The following is a 20,352-nucleotide window of genomic DNA, read 5'->3' on the forward strand; positions in this document are numbered from 1 at the left end:
GATGATCCCAAGCATCACCTGCATTCCATGCGGTAGCTATTGGTGCGTTTGGGCGTCACATGTAACTGGAAATGTTTCTTCTGTTAGGTTCTATAGTGACTTTTTTCGTAGTCATTTGCATATTTTAGTATTATGCCCCCAAAATCAAATATCCCCTACTTTTTTTGAATAGTATAGTATATTAACGTGGGTCTAATAGGGTAGCCTAATCGGTGATGATTGTCTAAATTATGAAACCATCGAATTTGGGAGGGTATATATCATGGCCACTGGAACCATTTGGCTGACATCGACTTCTTGTGTGTGGGCGTTGGCAAGGAAAGTGTACATTTTCATGCAGGTGAAGAAACTGTTGACAGTTGCCATGTTTGGACAAAATTGTACTTCGCATTGCAAACGTAACATAAAGATTACTATAGATTTTAGTCTTAAAAGTAGTGTAGTGATGAGAGTGAGGCGCAAAACACTATTCCATTCTTTGGCCTAACATGCATTGGTAAATGTTCACAATACCTTAGGCTACAGTTGCACTCAACACCAATTAGAATAATGAACATCACATTAATGCTAGATCTTCATGCAAGATACCGTTCAAAATATCATCGCCAACAACGAAAAATCGAGAGAGAGGGAAAGAGAGAGAGAGAGAGAGAGAGATTGGGTTTAACGCCCACTCAACACAAACTAGGTCATTTCGGGACTAACATATAGTTCAATTTTATTTCAATCATTCGCTTGCGCGTTGGGATCTTGTCACGTACAACCGGGGAATCGAAACCACGCCAGTTGATTTAATGACAGACCTTATGATACAACGCACACGTGCTAACCATTCCTCACGCAAACACACACACAGCCACCCACCCCAAACGAAAAATCAACACTTAACTTGTTTTGTAGCTCTACGGATAACTAATAACAAGAAATCGGACTCCAAATGACACACGAGCCGAGGTGTGTGCTGACCTTTATTATAAATCTATTTAATATTGTTTACTTCGTATGAAACATTCTTGTTTCAGAGGTAGCGATGCGTAACTTAAAGAGGCTTTAGCAGTTTAGAGCGGTTGATACAAACTAATTGTCAATTTGACATGATTTGACTATACAGTAACATCATACATGTTCAACAGTTTATCCAATATTTGAGACATAAATTCAACCCCAAAATTCTTAATCTAGTCTTGACATTACTCTGATACACAAGCGTCTCTATTATGATTAACTATTTTGTACATAACAGTTTCCAGAAAGATAATAAATGAAAGCGGTCCATAGAATCGTATAGCTGTTGAAGATATTTCTCCAACACACAATCATTACTATCCATAATGCAACTAAAAGTTCAATTTCCACTTGAATGAATTCAGAGCAAACTAAATCCAGGAAATTCCCTTTATAAAGGGTTAATACATCTTTACTTGTTCAATGGCTCTAAATGTGTTAACATAAGAATGTCAAGGATTTGTATTAAATGTATTCGGTCAAGCGTGGTTTTCGGGTGACATTCAGGTCGAGTCACAGATATTAGTTCAGAAATAAAAGATTTGTTAAGAGGTAAGGACGAGCATGGAACTCACTGCGCCAGTTCAATTGTGCACAATAATCCAATAATTATGAAGCCATTGAGCTGAACTGTAAGGTAAGACAATTATAATCGAGATTCTTCTTGGATTCAGACCACGATTTTACAAAACTTTTGCCGTCGTCCATTTTATACAAATAACAAGTCAGGACACAGTGCTTTATTTTCTATCTGCGATTTTACTTAGGAAAAATTTATATAACAATATTTACAAGACTAGATATATGGTTTGTGAGTAACCTTTATAGGTTTTGGTAATTATTAGTCGACGAGGGGTATCAAGTGTTCCGGAACCTTACCCATGCTCGATTCTCGTCACACCTTGTTGGTATCATTCCAATAACAGATAGAGTTTATGAAGGCATTAATGCCCCAACGAAATTTAAGCTAATAAAATGATAGTGTTTATATACAAGGTTAAAACACAAAGTAAGAAATTGGAGATCGATTTTCCAACATTGTGTACGTTATATGCCATAACGATTGCAGTTTGTATTTTTTAAAACAATAGGTTGTTCAAAAATTGAATGGGGTGGAGGAACGTGCATAGCATATATGACCTCTCTCCTATAGTTTATGTAAATATCTAAAAACGTACCTTGCTAAAGATTGTACAAAGTATAATTGGGCATTTATAAAGCGTGCTTTATTGTGTTACTGTACACTGTTGTCACAAACATGGGATGTTTTGTGTTATTCCTAATAGATCTTTATCTTTTCGAGTCAATAGTTTTGAATACAGGTGGAATAGTAAGTCAGGTTTCAATTTAAATATAGAGTGTAAGATTGTGCACAAAGATACTCTTAACAAAAGCATGAATACATTATTAAAATCAACCAACTCTAAGTAATGATCATTTGAAGTTTTATTTTATTTTCCTTTGAATTCGCACTATGTATTATGTTTCTGAAGGAGTTATAACAGCTTTGCTAACTTTTCCCATACAAGAAGCTAGACTTGTGAACGGTCATGGTTGTTTTTTATGGATAATTACATCACTGATCTAAGACAGAATTAGCACTAGATATGTACTGATCACAGGGCCATCCTTCCCGGTCCTATTAATCACCCACGAGTGCCGAGAAGAGCTTGTTTAGGTCAATAACGATCTTGTTGTTCATTGTCGGTGATTAGTAGAACCCTACATATAGTTCAGCTAAAGCACATTTCCAGACCCGATTGATATGAGGACATCGATGGATCGGATTGTGCAGTCCGTGCAGAAAACTTATGCTTCCGATTAGGCTGTCTTATATACATATTAGGCCATTATATTTGTTTGTAAAAGTAACCAATCTATAAATAGAAATATTCAGAATGTGTTTAAATTTATAGACTATCTGAGAGTAATATGTGACGGAGTGGAGATAACCCCTTTTGAGATTCGACATCTTTAGTTGAATTATCAATGTTCAATACTCGGCCATCATATCGTCAATTGAATGACAGAAATCCCACCCTTGTTCTTGGATCGTTTTCCCGGTTAGGCTACAGATTCGTTGTTTCATACCCGATTAAAACGAATTTAATTAACACTTTCTTCTTCAGGGTTGGAACTCGATACATTTTGTGATAACTGCATAAATTATAAGTTCTAAAAATGGGAGCCGACCTTTCATATCCACAAGTTGAAATATCACCTGAACGAACGTATATAGTCACAGGTGGAAATACTGGTAAGTAGGTAATTGTTTACTTCATAATCATAGTATAAGTGTGATAAGTCCATTTCCAAAACCACGGCTTTATTCTAAAATTTAACTCAGCGACAATGTTTACTAATGAGGAATGGAATATAACACTGCCTTACACTGACTCCGCGAACATACCATTTCTTTTTCAGGTATTGGATTCAATGTCGCCAAAGAAATTGCTAAAATGCGCGGCCATGTAATTATTGCCTGCAGAAATATGAGTAAAGCGGAAGCGGTAAGATGCGAATAATATGATAAAAATTTTAGTCATTGGATGAGTAAAGCTGGGTAGAAAAAACATATATAGCCTGTGCATCATTAGCAGTAATACAGAAGTTAACCGTTCAGTGGCAATGTATTCTGTTTCACTATACAAATATTTCTGTATTTACCCATTTTATGCATAATTAAGGGTGTAACACCGAGCAGAGTAGGCGTACCTCATGAGTTAGCATGCCCTGTTTAACGCACTACACCTACCACTACTACCTGGTCATTAGAACGCTAGTTATTTTGGCACGTTCCCCTGACAAAGTCAAGGTACCAACACACTAATTTGAATTTGAAAAATCTTTATAAAGTATGATTTTAAATGTTCAGTTAATTTCCACAAAATTAAATGTGGAAAATCTCTCAGAAGAGTTATTATTCACTCATGTATTATTGGGTTTCGATGTAGTCCTTCTTTTGAAATCTTTATGAAGTATGATTTTATTAATGTGGAAAATCCCTCAGAAGAGTTATTATTCAATCATGTATTATGGGGTTTCGCTGTAGTCCTTCTTTTAAAATCATTCATCGGATTATCGAAGCGTCCAAAGTGGAAGTGATATTATGTATGAACGTACCATTGACCAGGAACAGTATGACATCATCGCGGCCATCTTGGAATTGAAGTTCGTTAATCGATGCGCATTTGTCCAAGGAACAAGCATGCAGAGTTTTCATGTTGATCGTACTTTAATTGGGGGACAGCAAAACCAGTAGTGCTTGGACTCTAAGGGTAGAAAAGTTCTTATAGACTGGACAACTGTAAATCATTTTAATTATTGCGTTTGAATCGTTTGTTTGATTTCTAGGCTATCAAACAGATGCAGGATGAATACGAGAAAGAATTGAAAGAAAAACAAGAAAATGTTCAGGAATCAAACAGAACAGAACCAAAACTATTGAATGTTGAAATGATGGAACTAGATTTAGCATCTTTTGATAAAACAATGAAATTTATAGAAGAATTTAAGGACAGACATTGTCCTTTACATGTTTTGGTTTGTAATGCTGGATTAGCAACTGCCAGTAAAGGTAATTTTATTTCAAAACATTCACGTCGATCAATTTTAACTGAAGTTTTCACCACTTGAAGTTGACATTGTTGTCTATTAATTGCACTCGTACGTGAGGACCGCACCACACAGCATCCAGGTAGAAACTCAAAAGCAAAAGGCTAACCCCGAAGTCTAGACGCATAACACTCGACACTAACAAACCAAGTGGATGGATCCAAGGGTCGGCCGTAAGCGTGTAATGTACTTTACAGTCCCGGGTGCAATGATACTAGCTTCACTTAAAATGAATCAAACCCACAACAAGTGGGTCAACCCAAAAACCAAAATACGTACAGGGGAGCATTTCTCAATTATTGTATGAAGAGAGCAGATAGGGCTCTCATATTTTCGTTACTAAAGTAACTAGGGTCATGGTAGAAAATCCATTAGATCTGTTCGGTTTGTAGAGGCAATTCATAACTCCAAAACTCAAAACAAATGACGTTTTTGAAGGGGTATAATGTATGAATGAATGTATTGTTATGTATTAAAGAAATGAGAGACAATGGATATATGGTACATGTATGACGTTACTGTATTTTAATTGATATATTATTATCTAAGTGTAGAAATGGCAGAAGATGGTTACAGTATTTTAATTGTTATATTATTTTATCACTCAATAATACATTCTACAGTAGATATCGCGTGTGTGATAAATTCCATAATCTACTGCGACATCGTCTTAGGAGATATCGCTTTACATGAATTTGATTGGTCAATCAAAAATGAACTACTTTTTTATTTTCAAAGAACAGTTCATTTTTTATTAAAAGTAACTTCTTTCTTATTAAAAAGGAACTATTTTTATTTAATTGGCCTTGATGGAAACACTGGGTTAATATAAAGGACTTTGCAATGGTTGAATTGCTGTCAAAAAATGATGTATCACTACTTCGTAATGTAATCAGGTTCAGTAAAAGTGAAATCTATAGCAAAGAATTATATTTATTTATTTTTGTATGTAAGAAAAGATTGGGTGATAAATCAAATTTCCTACTCGTCTTTTTTGATATGAAAAAATATCAACAGAGCCTCGTTAGTTCTTACTATATCGACTTGTGTTTCTATTTTTTTGATATAAAAAAAAACTGGTAGGAGATTCTAACTATATTGTATATCACAGTAATGAAAGAGGATGGGTATGAAATCATGTTACAGTTTATAATTGTTAACTATTTTGTATATTACAGTAATGACAGATGATGGATATGAAATGATGTTACAGTCCAACTATTTATCTCATCTTCTTATTACTCTACATTTTCTACCAATTCTACAGAAATCTGGTGACGATGTTAGAATCGTCAATGTAGCTTCAGATGCTTATCATTTTGGAAAATTTGACCCCAGAAATTTGAATTGCGAACGATCATTTGGGAACCTGGCTACTTACGGAAATTCTAAACTTTTTCAGGTAACCCCATACGTTTGTATCCATCTTGGACTATTCAAATGGATCTGTTCGATTTTAGATATTAGTTCATTAAAAAGTTTTTATCCTTAGCTTAGCCAAGATTGGAGCATTTTAACATTTGTTCAGAAAAAATCAATGTAAGATGTGTTTTGATTTGTTTGAACGAGTAAGACACAAAAACAATTATTGCAGTTTTTACCCTTATAGAATCTATTTTTGAAAACTGGGCCGACGAACCTGTAATTCCAGTTTTACGTAGATTACTTATTGTTTGTTATCGGTTTTATTGTTGTTTTTTTTTTAAAAGATTATGTCTACATTGTGGTTGAGTCGACATTTTAAAGACACGGCTGTATCGATAACTTCCTGTCATCCTGGTCTTGTTAAAACACAACTGTCACAGGCTACTGCTATGGGTCGTTTTTTTAGCAAATGTAAGTTTGATTAGAGGTAAAGGTTTTTGTCCCTAGATAGTTTTTTGTCAGGAATTCATTCCACTTGTTTCAAATCACTGATTTTACTCAGTAGATGAGAAGGGTTATTTATGTTCAAAAAATAATTTGTCTGTCAATCTGATTAAATTACAGATTTATATTGCGTTTCGTTTTTAATAATAAATAATATTTTGTCTGTCATTCTGATTAAATTACAGATGTATATTTCGTTTCGTTTTTAATGCTTTCAATGGCCTCCACTACCTTTTCAACTATAAAAAGCGAAACGAAATAGAATCTGCGTTTCAATCCGATTGCTTGAATGTACTCCATTTTCAGAAGGATTAATTATTTTATTTTCTTGTATATTGGTTCCATTGTTTTATATACATGTAGATTAATGTTGAATTTAGTATTAACATGATTTCAAATCGCTTTCAGTTAATGCCAGAACTCCACTAGAAGGTGCTGCAACTATTATCAAGGCTGCTACAGACCCTGGGTTTAAGGGTGTAACTGGTGTATATATAAAAGATTGTAAAGTAATCTCCACTACATCTTACGTGCGGTAAGTCTTAAAGGAGCTATATAATATATATTTTGATGAATAAAACTGGTTTATTCTGCATAAAGAGTCCAATATACGCGTATCATAGTCCCGTACAGTTATTTATCTGATGCCGTGTTGTATTGTTTCAAAGAAATACAAACGGACACCTTTCGTGTGTACTGTAATTAGTATGAATTGGCTACAAGTTTCCAACCTTACTACTGCATTTGTATTCCTATACTGATGGTCATGTTATCAGATCCCATCGTTAAGCATCTTTTACGATCAGTGCCGAATAGGTTATACTAAAACATTCAAACACGATAAATAGTCCTGGGCTATATCTATACATTTTGGCATTTAATATGCTTATATACGTAAACCCCCAATGTCCTTGAAATGTCAGACTGAATATTATACGTTTATCACGAGGTTTTACATGGGTGGACGAGTTCTATTTCTGTGGACTCCAGCATGAACCTGGTGACCCTCAAAAACATGAAAATTATTAATTTACTTTCAAATTATAACCTGTAATCAATCCTTTTATATATTATTGATACTTTCATTTTAAAGGATTGTACGTTTTGCCTTACTATGAGAATAGCCGCCTAGGTTTTGTCCAAATTATTGATTTTATATTACTGACTTGCTATTTAACGTCAATATGTAACGTGTGTGAGATGTCAATCATTATGAAAACAGATCAAAACAATTTCAGATATTTTCTAATAGATTTTTGACCATGTCAAAATGAAATTATGAAAATGTTTAAATACTTTGCATATGATAGAATAGGGAACTGGCCCCAATGTATTTTCATAAGATATGTGTACAGACTCACATATTTAATGCATGCCTTTTCATGCGTTCAGGCATTAATTTGATTTTTTACGATAAGCAAATATATAACGTGGGGATACTGGGTATTAATGTTTTTGTATATTTTCAGGAGTGCTGAGATAGAGAAACAACTGATAGATTACAGTTTAGAAACATTATCTAAATATTTACCACAAAATCTAAAAGATTATATAGATTATGAAGATCAAGGTTCTACATAATCTACATGCACAAATATAGCTTGTACCGTTAAACAAGTTGTTATCCTCTTTCGAAACGCTGCGTGTGTTGGAGTTAATGAAACATCGCGGTGTATTTGTATATCGAGTGCGGCTGACAATTTACGGGACCTCATGCTTTGAACAAAAACAACTAAAAATCAAAGGCGGCGAGTGTCGTGAACCTGGATATTACTAAAACCAATCAGTAGCGGATTAACACAGGTAGTATGATTACGTGTAAAATCATCCTCGGTTACCCAGTGTACTCATTCCGTTCTACTCCACTATACCCTGGGTTAATCTATGGGAGAGACACGTTTTCAAGTTTTTGGAAAAGGAAGTTGGCAAAGGGAAGTAACAATCATCGGACAATGTTAGGCGTTGGCCTATTCTAAATGCGTAATTATTAACAACCAATTATATATCATGTTAATGAAGATCAGACGTTCATATGATAATGTAGGGTCATTAGTTTTATTTAGAATCGTCCGTTCCCGGAATTTTATGTCTACGTGATATCGTTGACACATTAGTGTGAATCAAATTGCCAAGTATAGGCTCAATAATAATAAACAAAACAGAATGACATATTTCAGACAAAGAACGAATAGTAATAATAATAACAAAAGTCAAACATATAGATGTTATACATATTTGAAATCAACAACACATACTACAGATTTCGATAATACAATTAAATATAGATAAATTATAAATATATACGTTATTAACATAAATCATTCAGTAAATGGACATGAATATGGTTATCTACCCTTATAAAACGAAGGCGAAACGATTGGTTTGTAAACTGTTTTCTGATTGGTTCGTAGACTGTAGCTACATTCTAGGCCAGGGCAGATAATTTGAAATCGTGGAAACCCTATGGATTAACCCAGGGTATAGTGGAGTAGAACGGAATGAGTACACTGGGTAACCGAGGATGGTGTAAGATACGAAATCTTGAACGAGGAGTTTTATAGGCTGAATAATAGAGACTAGTGACTGGGGAGTCCCCTGGATGTAATAAAAGTAAGCAAATGAAAGGAGGTGGGGTTTAACGTCCTACTGTTCAGCTACGACTGGGCTAATAAAAGAGCACAAGTCCCAAGATTGTATTTCATTCTTACTTTCGTTGCATGCTCTGTTTGTCAACTGTTCACATAATTATTCTGTATATATTTGTCAACTATTCACATATTCAGGATATATTTGTCAACTATTCACATATTCTGTATATATTTGCCAACTATTCACATATTCTGGATATATTTGTCAACTTTTCACATATTCTGGATATATTTGTTAACTTTTCGCATATTCTGTATATATTTGTCAACTTTTCACATATTTGTATCATTTGCTTGATAACAACGAGGGTATCCTCCTGGAAACGTCGCAAAGTTTTAAACTAAGTAATTGTGTATCAATATTATTGTACTTGTGTTAGTCACTGGGTGTTGTCCTATTCAGTACCACCTCTGGCTGGACAGATATACCAGGCGTAAATAAAACCATGTGAATCCTGTTTATAAATATCACATATTTCCAGCAAAGATGTCTTGGTGTCGTTATTAATCAAATCGTTGAATGTTTTTTGTTGCAACTGCCATTTCATTTAATAGAACACAATTTTTTATGGGAAACAATCACTGGTTTATTCTAAAAGCACGACGTTTCGACAAGTATCCTCTTATCGTTATCAAGCACAATGATAACGATAAGAGGATACTTGTCGAAACGTCGTGCTTTTAGAATAAACCAGTGATTGTTTCCCATAAAAATTGTGTTCTATTAATGTGTTTTCCAATCGCTAAATGCCACTTAAAGATTATGCCATTTCATTTGTAACATTTTATTATACGCCCACATTTTCAAGGGGACGTATATTGTCGTCGGCCCTGCCTGTTCGTCTGGACCTCCGGACGTCCGCCCGTCTGTCCGTCCGTCCACAATTTGTTAATACAGGTCACAATTCTATGGAATACAATTACTGCTTATTACTGAGCGACGTTTCGACTAGGCCTCTCTAGTTTGATAATGACTAGAGATGCCTAGTCGAAACGTCGCTCAGTAATAAGCAGTAACTGTATTCCATAGAATTGGTAGCCTTTATACTCCAGTTCAGTTAATAATACACAATTTGTTTATGGCCACTACACAGGTCAGAATTTTTATGGATTTTGAAGAAACTTGAAATATAGGTTTATATCCCAAAGATCGCGGTTCCTTTCGATAATAGCATGTATCGGACCGTAAGTTCATGGAATTTCGCCCCTGATTATGGTCCCAATTTTTATCCGATTTTGATAAAAGTTAAAATGTATGTTTATTAGCCATATTGGACCGTAACTTCTTCGATTATGCCCCTGATTGCACGAAAAACCGCGCTTTTAGCTTGTGGACCCTCTAGATCCTCTAGAGATCACAATTTTTATCCGATTTACAAAAACCGTTCAATTAAATCACCGTTACACCATAACGATAGAGGTGAGTTCGAATTTCGTGAAAATTGGACCAAAACTCCCAGACAAAATGGCCGCCGCTCGTGCGCAAATAGTGTAAGATAACCTTGCTCTTTATCGTACATTATGACAACATAATATGAGTCTACAATTTATAAATAGATACCCAGTCATTGAGCGAAATAAGAGATACAACAATGAAATTGATAATTCTATGAAAGTAAGTGTTTGCATTTCTGTTTTATTGTTTTTGATATAGTTATTATTATTTCTTAAACGCGGTTATGAAGTGTCAAGTTTCCTTAACGTACATGCCAATGAAGGACAGAGTACACTTTCTTTGTCCCCCCCCCCCCACTTTACGAACCCGGGACACCTTATTCAGGAGGCTTTGACCTCTTGAATACGGATTACCCCGTTTCAGTGGAAGATATAGGCTTTATTAATCTAGTTATAGGTGGTTATATACGACCACTGCCCCCACCACCCGCTCCACGTGACCCAATAATGGTTGATATGCATTTCTTTATATTACCAATAAAAAAATAAAACAAAAGAAAGTTAATGGCATCACATAGATAACAGATCACACCCTTACCGGAAGAAACTGGAAGTGATAGTGCAACGTGCTCGAGGTGCCCTTATACCTTAGTGTAGCCCACCACATACAGACAACCACACAGCCATCCAAACAATAATCCCGAGTATAGATATGGATATTATTACAGGGAATCTATAATGAAACGGTTATGTAATGGAATATAAACACCAAAACACCAGTTTATAATACAGTTTGATTTATTTTTTTATTTATTTTTATTTTTTACGTTGGTAAAAGTACAGTGGTGCAAAAAAGTCAACAGGGCAAACCAGTTCAACATCAAGTAATTTAGAATACAGTAATTTGTCTCTTCAATTTCAAATCTACATTCAGGTTATCGAATACAGAGGTGAAATACACGTATATGCTTCACAAAAGTGTCTTTTATCGAACGTGCACTTGGCGACCTGACTAAAAGTAGGTGTTTAATAGTCACGAATCGGAATTTAGATTACATGTATATCCAGGTTCGGAATCCATTGTAAAGTTTTCCAAATCCAAACTACAGATCGGATATGAATCTACGAACCGGGCAGATTCCAAATGGCCTCTTTCATCAAACCCTTTTCTTCTTTAGGATCGAATTCGATGTTCTCCACCTTTAAATTAAAATTCTTTATCTTGTGAATAAAAAAATGGGAGCCGATCTTTCATATCCACAAGTTGTGATATCACCTGAACGAACATATATAGTCACAGGTGGAAATACAGGTAAGTAGGTACTTATTACCTTGATAATAACAGGGTTACGGGAATGAAATGAAATGGAATGCGGTTTAATGTCCTGCTGTTCTGCTCCGATTGGGCTAATGAATACGGGCATACGCCATAGAGTGTCCTATGAGTGAAAATTTTGCCCGCCTACTCTTATATCGAATTCCAACAGCCATGGGACCTCAGTTTTTCGTTTCTTACGTAGTCCCTTGTCAGGCTCTGTCCCGCATTATTGACAAGGGGACACACGCCGAAAATCCCGATAACCTTTCTCGGCCAACACCGGGATCGAACACGGAACCTCAAGTTTAGAACCGAGGTCTTACTCACTAAGCCACCGCGGCTCCCACAGAATTAGTCTATGTCCAATGTTAACTTGCGATCGGTCAACACGAGAGGTAATTCATACCGTCTCTACAACACGGGTTACAAAACTGCAACAGAACGGGTCTTTTATAATTATCAAAGATTATATTTATATTTACAAGTACTTTCCATCCATCACACTAAAGTAACGTACCCACGGTTACCTCGTCATGATAATACGCCATCCATGTAGCTGGGACAGTAGATAGTTGATCAATGTACAGCACCCATGGGTTAGGTATCCGTACTTACCGTATTACCTGAATAAAAAGCAAAAATCAATCGATTCCATCCATAAATCAAAATACAGTCTTGGGTCTGCAATGTTCGATTAGAGTAATCAGGTTTATGTGAAAGGAAAGGTATTGTTTTAAGTTTTTTGGTATTTTTCGACAACCGACTGATGAAACAAATCCACCATAATTGTTATTAATTGATGTCGCAAAGGTTAATCAACTAGTAATGTTCTTAACCGTAGCTTGAAAAATATGTCCTTTGCAGGTATTGGATTTTGCATTGCTAAAGAAATTGCTAAAATGGGCGGTCGTGTTATTATTGCCTGTAGGAATATGAGCAAAGCTGAAGCGGTAAGATATAAATTATATTAAATGAACTGCGAAAATTTGTTAATCGTGTCCATTTGATGAACCTTATGCTATCTACTGTGTTGTCTTTTTTGTGTGTCATAGAATAATCTCCGAGAACCTTCTTCATTCTAGTTTGGATTGCTCAAATTAAGAGACATAATTTTTAAAGATTTCAAAAGCACCCCAACATTCGTAATGAAGTTTAGTATAATATTTCGTGATTAAGTCTCCAGATCTACATAATATATCAACGGGTATTGTGTGGTGATCTCGGTCGGGCCAAGCCGCTTTAATCCTAAATAAGCAGGAGAAATATTACTTCTTCATGCTTTCAAAAGTTAATGAGCAATTACGTTCTAAATACCTGTAGGCTATCAATCAGATGCAGGAAGAATACGAGAAAGAATTGAAAGAAAAACAAGAAAATGTTCAGGAAACAAACAGAACAGAACCAAAACTATTGAATGTTGAAATGATGGAATTAGATTTAGCATCTTTTGATAAAACAATGAAATTTATAGAAGAATTTAAAACCAGAAACTGTCCTTTACATGTTCTGATTTGTAATGCAGGAGTGGTTACTGCCAGTAAAGGTAATTCATTTTAGAATACCCCGTTTTCAAAGGCTATTAGATTATCTTAATTTACTCTCAATAATTTGTATGTATTATAAGATAATTTCGATTTCATATACAGATAAGACATTTAATTGATTTTTCTGAAGTATTCTTGGCATGACAATTGAATGAAAGCTGATGTTGTAGAAGAGAGTATTTTATGTGCGACAGAAAATACGGTTTTTTGTTATTTGAAGATCTGGGCGTATGCAGGATCTTTATATTATATCTAATATGTGGTGTAGATCAATATTGGAGTTTTCTTTTTGGGTTACAAATACCAGATATATTTCAATGATAGTCTAACCCCTGGAAACTATCTACCCCTTTTTAAAGGAATACTAACGCCGATATCGCTGAGTTGTCCGATAGAGTTGGAGACTATCCAACCACTTTGTGTCTGCACAGACGCGTTTATAACTCAGATGGGTGCTCTTCATGCTTTCTGAATCGGGTTGTTTTTCAGCGAGTAATAGAAATGGAATGGCATGTGGTATCAACCGGCTTAATGAGGACGGCCAGCTCTTCGTTGATTTCCAAGTCAAAGGTTCTTTTAAATTTGAGGAGGGGGGGGGCGAATGGTTAGCACGTGCGCGCTGTATCATAAGGTCTGTCATTGAGTCAACTGGTGTGGTTTCGATACCATATGTAAAGAAAGAAACTTTTTAATTTCAAGCAAAATTTGAATCTAACTTATACATAGTGATTCTGACTTACACATTAGCATATACATGTATTGCCCTTCAAGTCAATCGATAAATTATAAATCTCAGATAAAGGGGGGTACTATTTGGTACACGACTGGTTTTAAAAATTTGCCACTTATTTCATTTAGACCTGAAGCGTACGTTACTAATATCAATACAGACAAGCATGTACTTGTCACAGTTTTCGTGCTGTGTCTGATTTCTGGAATTGGTATGTCTGTGTTTTTAGAAAAGCTTTAGTATACAATAAAATTAGTAGACGGATTTAAATGAAACATTTTAGAAAGCTTTTTTCTTGAAGTCTTTTCCATGCATACCCAATCAGAAAACTGACGGATCCAAATCTAACACACTAACACACTTCCTTGAAACTATGTATACCCGTCTGTCCTTCCGAGGAGAAAAAAAAGCGGCAGCTAAAAATATCATCTGAAGGGGTATGGGTGGGTACGGAAAGTTCATGCTGCACAGCCCTCTCTCATACACCTTTAATATCTGTGTTAAGTAATTTAGAAATTGTATACCCCATGAAATGATATTACAGTATTTTATTGTTATTTATTTGTATATTATAGGAATAAAAGATGATGGATATAGAATGGTGTTACAGTTTAATTGTTATAATGTATATTGTAGAAATGATAGATGTTTGATTTGAAATTATGTTACAGTATTGTAATTGTTATATGTATAATATAGAAATGACAGAGGATGAATATATGATCTTACAGTATTTTAATTATATGTATTTTGTAGAAATGACAGATGATGGATATGAAATGATGTTACAGTCCAACTATTTGTCGCATCTTCTGATTACTCTACATTTTCTACCAATTCTACAAAAATCTGGTGACGATGCTAGAATCGTCAATGTGTCTTCAGACGCTTATTATATGGGAACATTTGACCCTACAAATTTAAATTGTGAACGTTCTTTCGGTAAAGTGGGTATCTACGGGAATTCAAAACTATTTCAGGTAAATACATTCATTTGATAAACAGATTGCTTTGGGTCCGGCATCCGTCATCTTTACAGATGCATAGACCGTAACTGTTCACTGGCCAACTACTTAATTATTCAGTACGTAAAAGCTTTTGACGAAATGGTATATTTTATTTGAATTACAATATGGATTTGACCTGCAATTTCGAGTGAAGTTATAGCATACTATAAACATATCCGCCGCACACATCATCGTAACCAAACCATAGATATGTTGCCCTTCCGCCTCTAAACAATGAATATGAATCAAAACATGACAGAAAAGTCAAACCATCTTCTTGGATTATTAACCTAATTGGCCATGCAAAGGGGGAGAAAATGGAGAGAGGATGGGGTTTCAAGATGGTGCAACTTAATGGAGATCTGCCTCAAAAATACTCGCCATATTCTATAAATTGAGACGGCATCTTAATATAGGAATTTTTAGATATTTTTGCACAATTTATACCTTCCATCCTAACCACTTATGGATTTCAACCAGACTTTGTATGTATGCTGCTTGCGTAGTGCGCATTCAGATTTGTTTTAATGAAATTCAAATTAAAATGTGTAAAATTTAGACATTTTCCACATGGGCACTTTGAAGAGGCAAATCTAGATGTTTTATAGTTATATAATATTTTTTAGTAATGCTGATTATATGGTATACCTCTTCAAATTTTGCATGATCTAAGGAATGTGGAAGTGTCGACTTTAAAGGCTCATTATATACATGCAATATCTCCTTGTCGCAAGATTTAAATATAAGATAGAGAAATTATTAATATATAGAACATAATATATAACCACGGATGGGGGATTACTTCCATTTCAGCTATCGTTTTAATTTAGACTGCAGACCTTACTAATATGTTATGCCTATTGTTCAAACCTGACAAAGCATACGTACTAGATTAAATTACTTATATTATATTGTTCTTCAGATTATGTCTACATTGTGGTTGAGTCGACATTTAAAATACCCCACTGTATCAATCACTTCCTGTTATCCGGGTATTGTTAACACTCGACTGTTATATGCCACGGCAATAGGTCGTCTGCTAAGTAATTGTAAGTTTATAATGAATAGCCCCCTCCTTTTAATCGAGCTAGTTTAACGGCGATTTTCGCGTTACGACGATCTAAATGGGGGTTTCTAGTCACCGTATACCTCTCCACATGGTGCTCGTTTACCCCCAGGTATGTTAGACAACTTAAAACAAGCGTTATTTGTTTGTCAGCGACATCACTTCGATAAGAAAGCGGACGTTAAATAACGTTACTTCACACACGGCTCGATGGGTTAAAATCTCAGCCCTTGACTAAATTCATTTATCAACACTGAAGTTTCTTCGGCGTTGGGCACTGTGCCTTGGAGTTCACGTTCACTGATACTAAAGTGGGCCTGTTTAAAGCTTGTTCCCTAATCCTTGTCAATATATAAAATATTGTTTATATAACAATCCGAAGTATAATAGGTTGTCGGCGATATGTTTTTGGCCACATAGCAAACAACGCATAGCTGACAATCTCTGGGGAGGCCTTAGATTTAAAAGATATTCCAATTTATATAATATACAAAATAACCTAAGATGTACTTCATTATTGACATTCCAAAACCAAAATCAACGTTTACTGTCTTGTTTGTAATTATAACCATTAATCTGAGTGTTGTTTTTTTTATCAGTTTATCCTAGAACTCCACTAGATGGGGCTGCAACTATTATCAAGGCTGCTACAGACCCCGAGTTTAAAGGTGTAACTGGTGTATATATAAAAGATTGTAAAACAACCTCAACTACATCTTATGCAAAGTATGTTTGGGGTTCTTTTTGGAATTACCGCTCTCCATATTCTTTTTCAAAGAAAAAAATCGGACACATTTGTTTTGGTTGGTAAACTTATTGTCGGGGATATTCGGTTGAACTTTCCGGAATTAAATTCTCTCAACCAAGAACAACCTCGGGAGCTTGGAAACATGAAAGTCTCTTTCAAGAATAACGCGATCCTAAAAACATCGGTGGGTGAGTGATTTAAGGCGCTATCGGACAATAAAATCGACCTTTTTTAAAAATAAAAGAAGGAAATTTTTCAGGTGGCTAGTTTTGATCAATCATTTCTATGTCGAAAGTTAAAACTGTGGAAGCATTTCATCACCACCTCCTAATTTTGTGGTGGAAGCGGTCTTGTTAAAATCAGTTGACGAACAAAGTTGATATTGTGTTATAGAACAGACTAGCCTCGGTTTCACAAAACATTCTCAGATTTAAGTTGATTTAACTAAAATATAGCCTCGTTTTAATGTATCTAATATATCAATAAGAAACTATGCGCAAAGTTTTGTGTTTCTGGATCAAAGATATTTCTCATAAACATAAAATCTTAACTTAAGTCTAAGAATGCTTTGTGAAACCTGGGCCTGTTCCTCTCCCACTTTTAACGTATCGAGTGAGAAGAGGTTTCATACGACTTACTTGCGCCAAAATCTGATTATGCCCCTCTTATAATAATAGAACAGTACATAATAGACTATAGGCATAAATTTTCGCCTCAGGCTTTTCCATCCCACAAGAGCTTGTTTAGGTGACTGCTGAAACATGTTCGATGTGTGTGATAATTTCGGTTGATACCATTGCACTTTTGTCAGTTCGGAACGTTCCAAACTGACAATGGAACATTGTCACCGTTGAGATTATCGCAAGTTGTAACCGAAGGTGATAATGTCATCAGCGTTGTTGATCTCAGATTCACGAAATATCTATATTTTCTTCCAGGAGAGTTGATATCCAGAATCAGCTGATAGATTACAGTTTACAATCAATGTCTAAATATTTACCAACAGATCTAAAAGATTGCATAGATTACGAAGATCAGGGTTCTACATAATATACAATTTTGGATCATGAACAAAATAAATTTTCCGACAAAAGACTTTCGGGAAAAGATACACCTATTCACATAATAATCGTAACAGAAAAAAAACAATAGCTATTAAATGGTATATTCATATTATATCCTGAAAAGAGTTCATGTACGAAATTTGGCTATGTTTTTCTCAGGAAAGCTGGTATTCCGAATAAACTGAAGGATTACATTTAACTAAAATTGTCTAAATATTTACTACAAGATCTAACCACTATATACTTTAGATTGTCAAAAGAAAGGTTCTACATAATATACAGTTGCGACGACCCCGCCCATTCATTTATTTTGAAGAGGCGGGGGGGGGGGGGATATCCAATCAAAGATTGAAATTAAACCAAGTTTTTTTTTAAATTTTAACATTTTCATGTTAACGTTGTTGTATAAACTTCGTTTCAATAAACAGTTTATATATCTGTTTTTGTATATCCAAAATGTCTTCTGAGTACTACGCTATATACTTGAGTAATGGGAGCATGCAATCAGCGAGTTGGTCTCCGGCATCCCCAAACCTCTGCACGTCACTTCTTTCCGGTAAAGATGGAATATGTGCAATTAATTAAAAATCATTATTAATGTAACAATAGCCATTTAGAGGTACTAATATCTAACTATATAGATGAATCCATTCTGATTAAAGATATTATACAATTTCATTATGTGAGTTTATATTGTGATAAATAACAAGCTATCATTACTTTAGTTAGTCAATACAGATTGTTCATACTATAATACTTTACATTCTTACATTATATTTTGTACATATAAACGTTTTGTATTTATTTCAAATCTTGTTGATAATAAAAATTTAACGAGAGAATCGCTAACGCTGCAATATACGTCCACATCCCTGCTTTGTTTGGTATGGTCCTTTTTAAAATGAAGAGAATGAAATATGAAATGGCTGTAATATGACAAGAGGCAAAGAAGGCTAGGCGTTGGATTTGTGTTACCAAATTTACAGAGAAAAATATTAACAAAACAGTGGGTGTGACACCATCCCATGGCAGGGGGTTGGGGCATGCCCAAAATAAATAGTTGCTGTCTTTACGGTATAAGGAATAACTATGCAAAGTTCCAAGATGATCCATTCAGACGATAAATACAAAAACTGTGTGTGGCTCTGCCCCTGGGGGTTGGATATGAAACAGTATTAATAGGTACCACCCTGTTATTGGAATGATTGATATGCTGAATTTGAACAAAATCTGTTAATTATTGCAACCTGTAGAGTATTTACAGATAAAAGTTAACAAAAAAGTGGGTGCGGTACCACAATTTGATCTCATTGATATGCACCTCACTTTCGACTCTGTACTACTAACTAGCGAAGATACCTTTAATAATTCAAATTCTTTCAGCTCTAAACATGCACAATGCAAAGCAATGAATTTTGTTGTCATTGTAATCGAACTACATACAATACATACAATAGAGACTAGATGTCTGGAACTGCCCTGTCCTGCCCTGGCCCTAATGTCTCTAGGGGCCTTAAATGAACAGCTGTGATCTGAACGCACCATAGCTTTGTATTTGGATTTTTAACTTGTTATATTACTGCAGTATATGTTTCAGTGAGGTAGGTCTACGGCTATGTAGGCTATACCCCAACCGATTTATGGCCCGGAAAATACACACGTTTCGCTCCAAGCGATGAAATGGAAGTAGAACTGAGCCCTATCAATTTTCCCAGTTCCTGTCCATTTCTTACAAAATCTCGGTGTATCCTGTATGGCAGCCGCTTGTTTGGTTATAAAAGTGTAAGCTTGGTGATAATTCAGGAAGTTATTATTCCACTTCTGGTGAGCCTTTGTTTTGGTCACGACTAATTGGTCACGATTTCAGAAGGTTTATTCTGACATAGTTGAGCTGATATAGGCGACGGAAGAAGCCAAATTGAACATATCAAGTTCTGTGTGGGAAATCGTGAGTTTTTGTCTGAATTCAAGTGGGGGGGGGGGGGGTAGAGATTAATACCCACCACTAAACCTTCATGTCCGGAAACCGTGCTTCGTCAATAAAACCTTAAAATAGACCCTGCCACTGTGTAAGTATTGTACTTGTGTCTAAAGATATGTGATCACATAACACATCTTGCGAACTTTGGGCACTGGATGTAACGGTAGCTGCTTAAATCGAATGCACTGTCAACTCTGACAAAACAGGCTGAATTGACAGGCAGATCTCGAGATTATATGTCCCATTTCTGATCCTCTTGTTCACAAGAATTTGCTCTCAGCAATGACATAAAATGTCAGGAAATTGGAAATCAATAACAATCATTGTGTGACACGAACTTCTAGATCCGCTACTGCCCTACG

The 20,352-nt window shown here is 35.3% G+C and overlaps 2 protein-coding genes across 2 annotated transcripts; both read left to right on the plus strand.

Moving 5' to 3' along the window:
• Positions 1-1,506: 1,506 nt before the first annotated feature.
• Positions 1,507-9,618, plus strand: LOC126826888 (uncharacterized). The gene is made up of 8 exons (XM_050555996.2): positions 1,507-1,642; positions 3,135-3,262; positions 3,430-3,515; positions 4,360-4,582; positions 5,799-6,022; positions 6,330-6,456; positions 6,898-7,024; positions 7,959-9,618. Exons 2-8 carry the CDS (start codon positions 3,187-3,189, stop codon positions 8,068-8,070), a joined length of 975 nt encoding a protein of 324 aa, XP_050411953.1. The 5' UTR covers positions 1,507-1,642; positions 3,135-3,186; the 3' UTR covers positions 8,071-9,618.
• A 2,150-nt stretch (positions 9,619-11,768) lies between these two features.
• On the plus strand, positions 11,769-18,712 carry LOC126828017 (retinol dehydrogenase 14). The gene is made up of 7 exons (XM_050557600.2): positions 11,769-11,844; positions 12,715-12,800; positions 13,183-13,393; positions 14,881-15,104; positions 16,054-16,180; positions 16,797-16,923; positions 17,884-18,712. Exons 1-7 carry the CDS (start codon positions 11,769-11,771, stop codon positions 17,993-17,995), a joined length of 963 nt encoding a protein of 320 aa, XP_050413557.2. The 3' UTR covers positions 17,996-18,712.
• Positions 18,713-20,352: the final 1,640 nt, after the last annotated feature.

The sequence above is a fragment of the Patella vulgata genome, chromosome 7 (genome assembly GCF_932274485.2).
Source record: "Patella vulgata chromosome 7, xgPatVulg1.2, whole genome shotgun sequence".
NCBI classification, from domain to species: Eukaryota; Metazoa; Mollusca; class Gastropoda; family Patellidae; genus Patella; species Patella vulgata.

Excerpts from the sequence above, each read along its gene's own strand:
- LOC126828017 (XM_050557600.2), top strand. The coding sequence starts at position 11,769 with ATGGGAGCCGATCTTTCATATCCACAAGTTGTGATATCACCTGAACGA. Across the intron at positions 16,181-16,796 it reads AGGTCGTCTGCTAAGTAATT|TTTATCCTAGAACTCCACTA; the intron begins GTAAGTTTATAA and ends TTTTTTTATCAG. Across the intron at positions 16,924-17,883 it reads TCAACTACATCTTATGCAAA|GAGAGTTGATATCCAGAATC; the intron begins GTATGTTTGGGG and ends ATTTTCTTCCAG.
- LOC126826888 (XM_050555996.2), top strand. The coding sequence starts at position 3,187 with ATGGGAGCCGACCTTTCATATCCACAAGTTGAAATATCACCTGAACGA. Across the intron at positions 6,023-6,329 it reads GAAATTCTAAACTTTTTCAG|ATTATGTCTACATTGTGGTT; the intron begins GTAACCCCATAC and ends TTTTTTTAAAAG. Across the intron at positions 6,457-6,897 it reads GGGTCGTTTTTTTAGCAAAT|TTAATGCCAGAACTCCACTA; the intron begins GTAAGTTTGATT and ends AATCGCTTTCAG.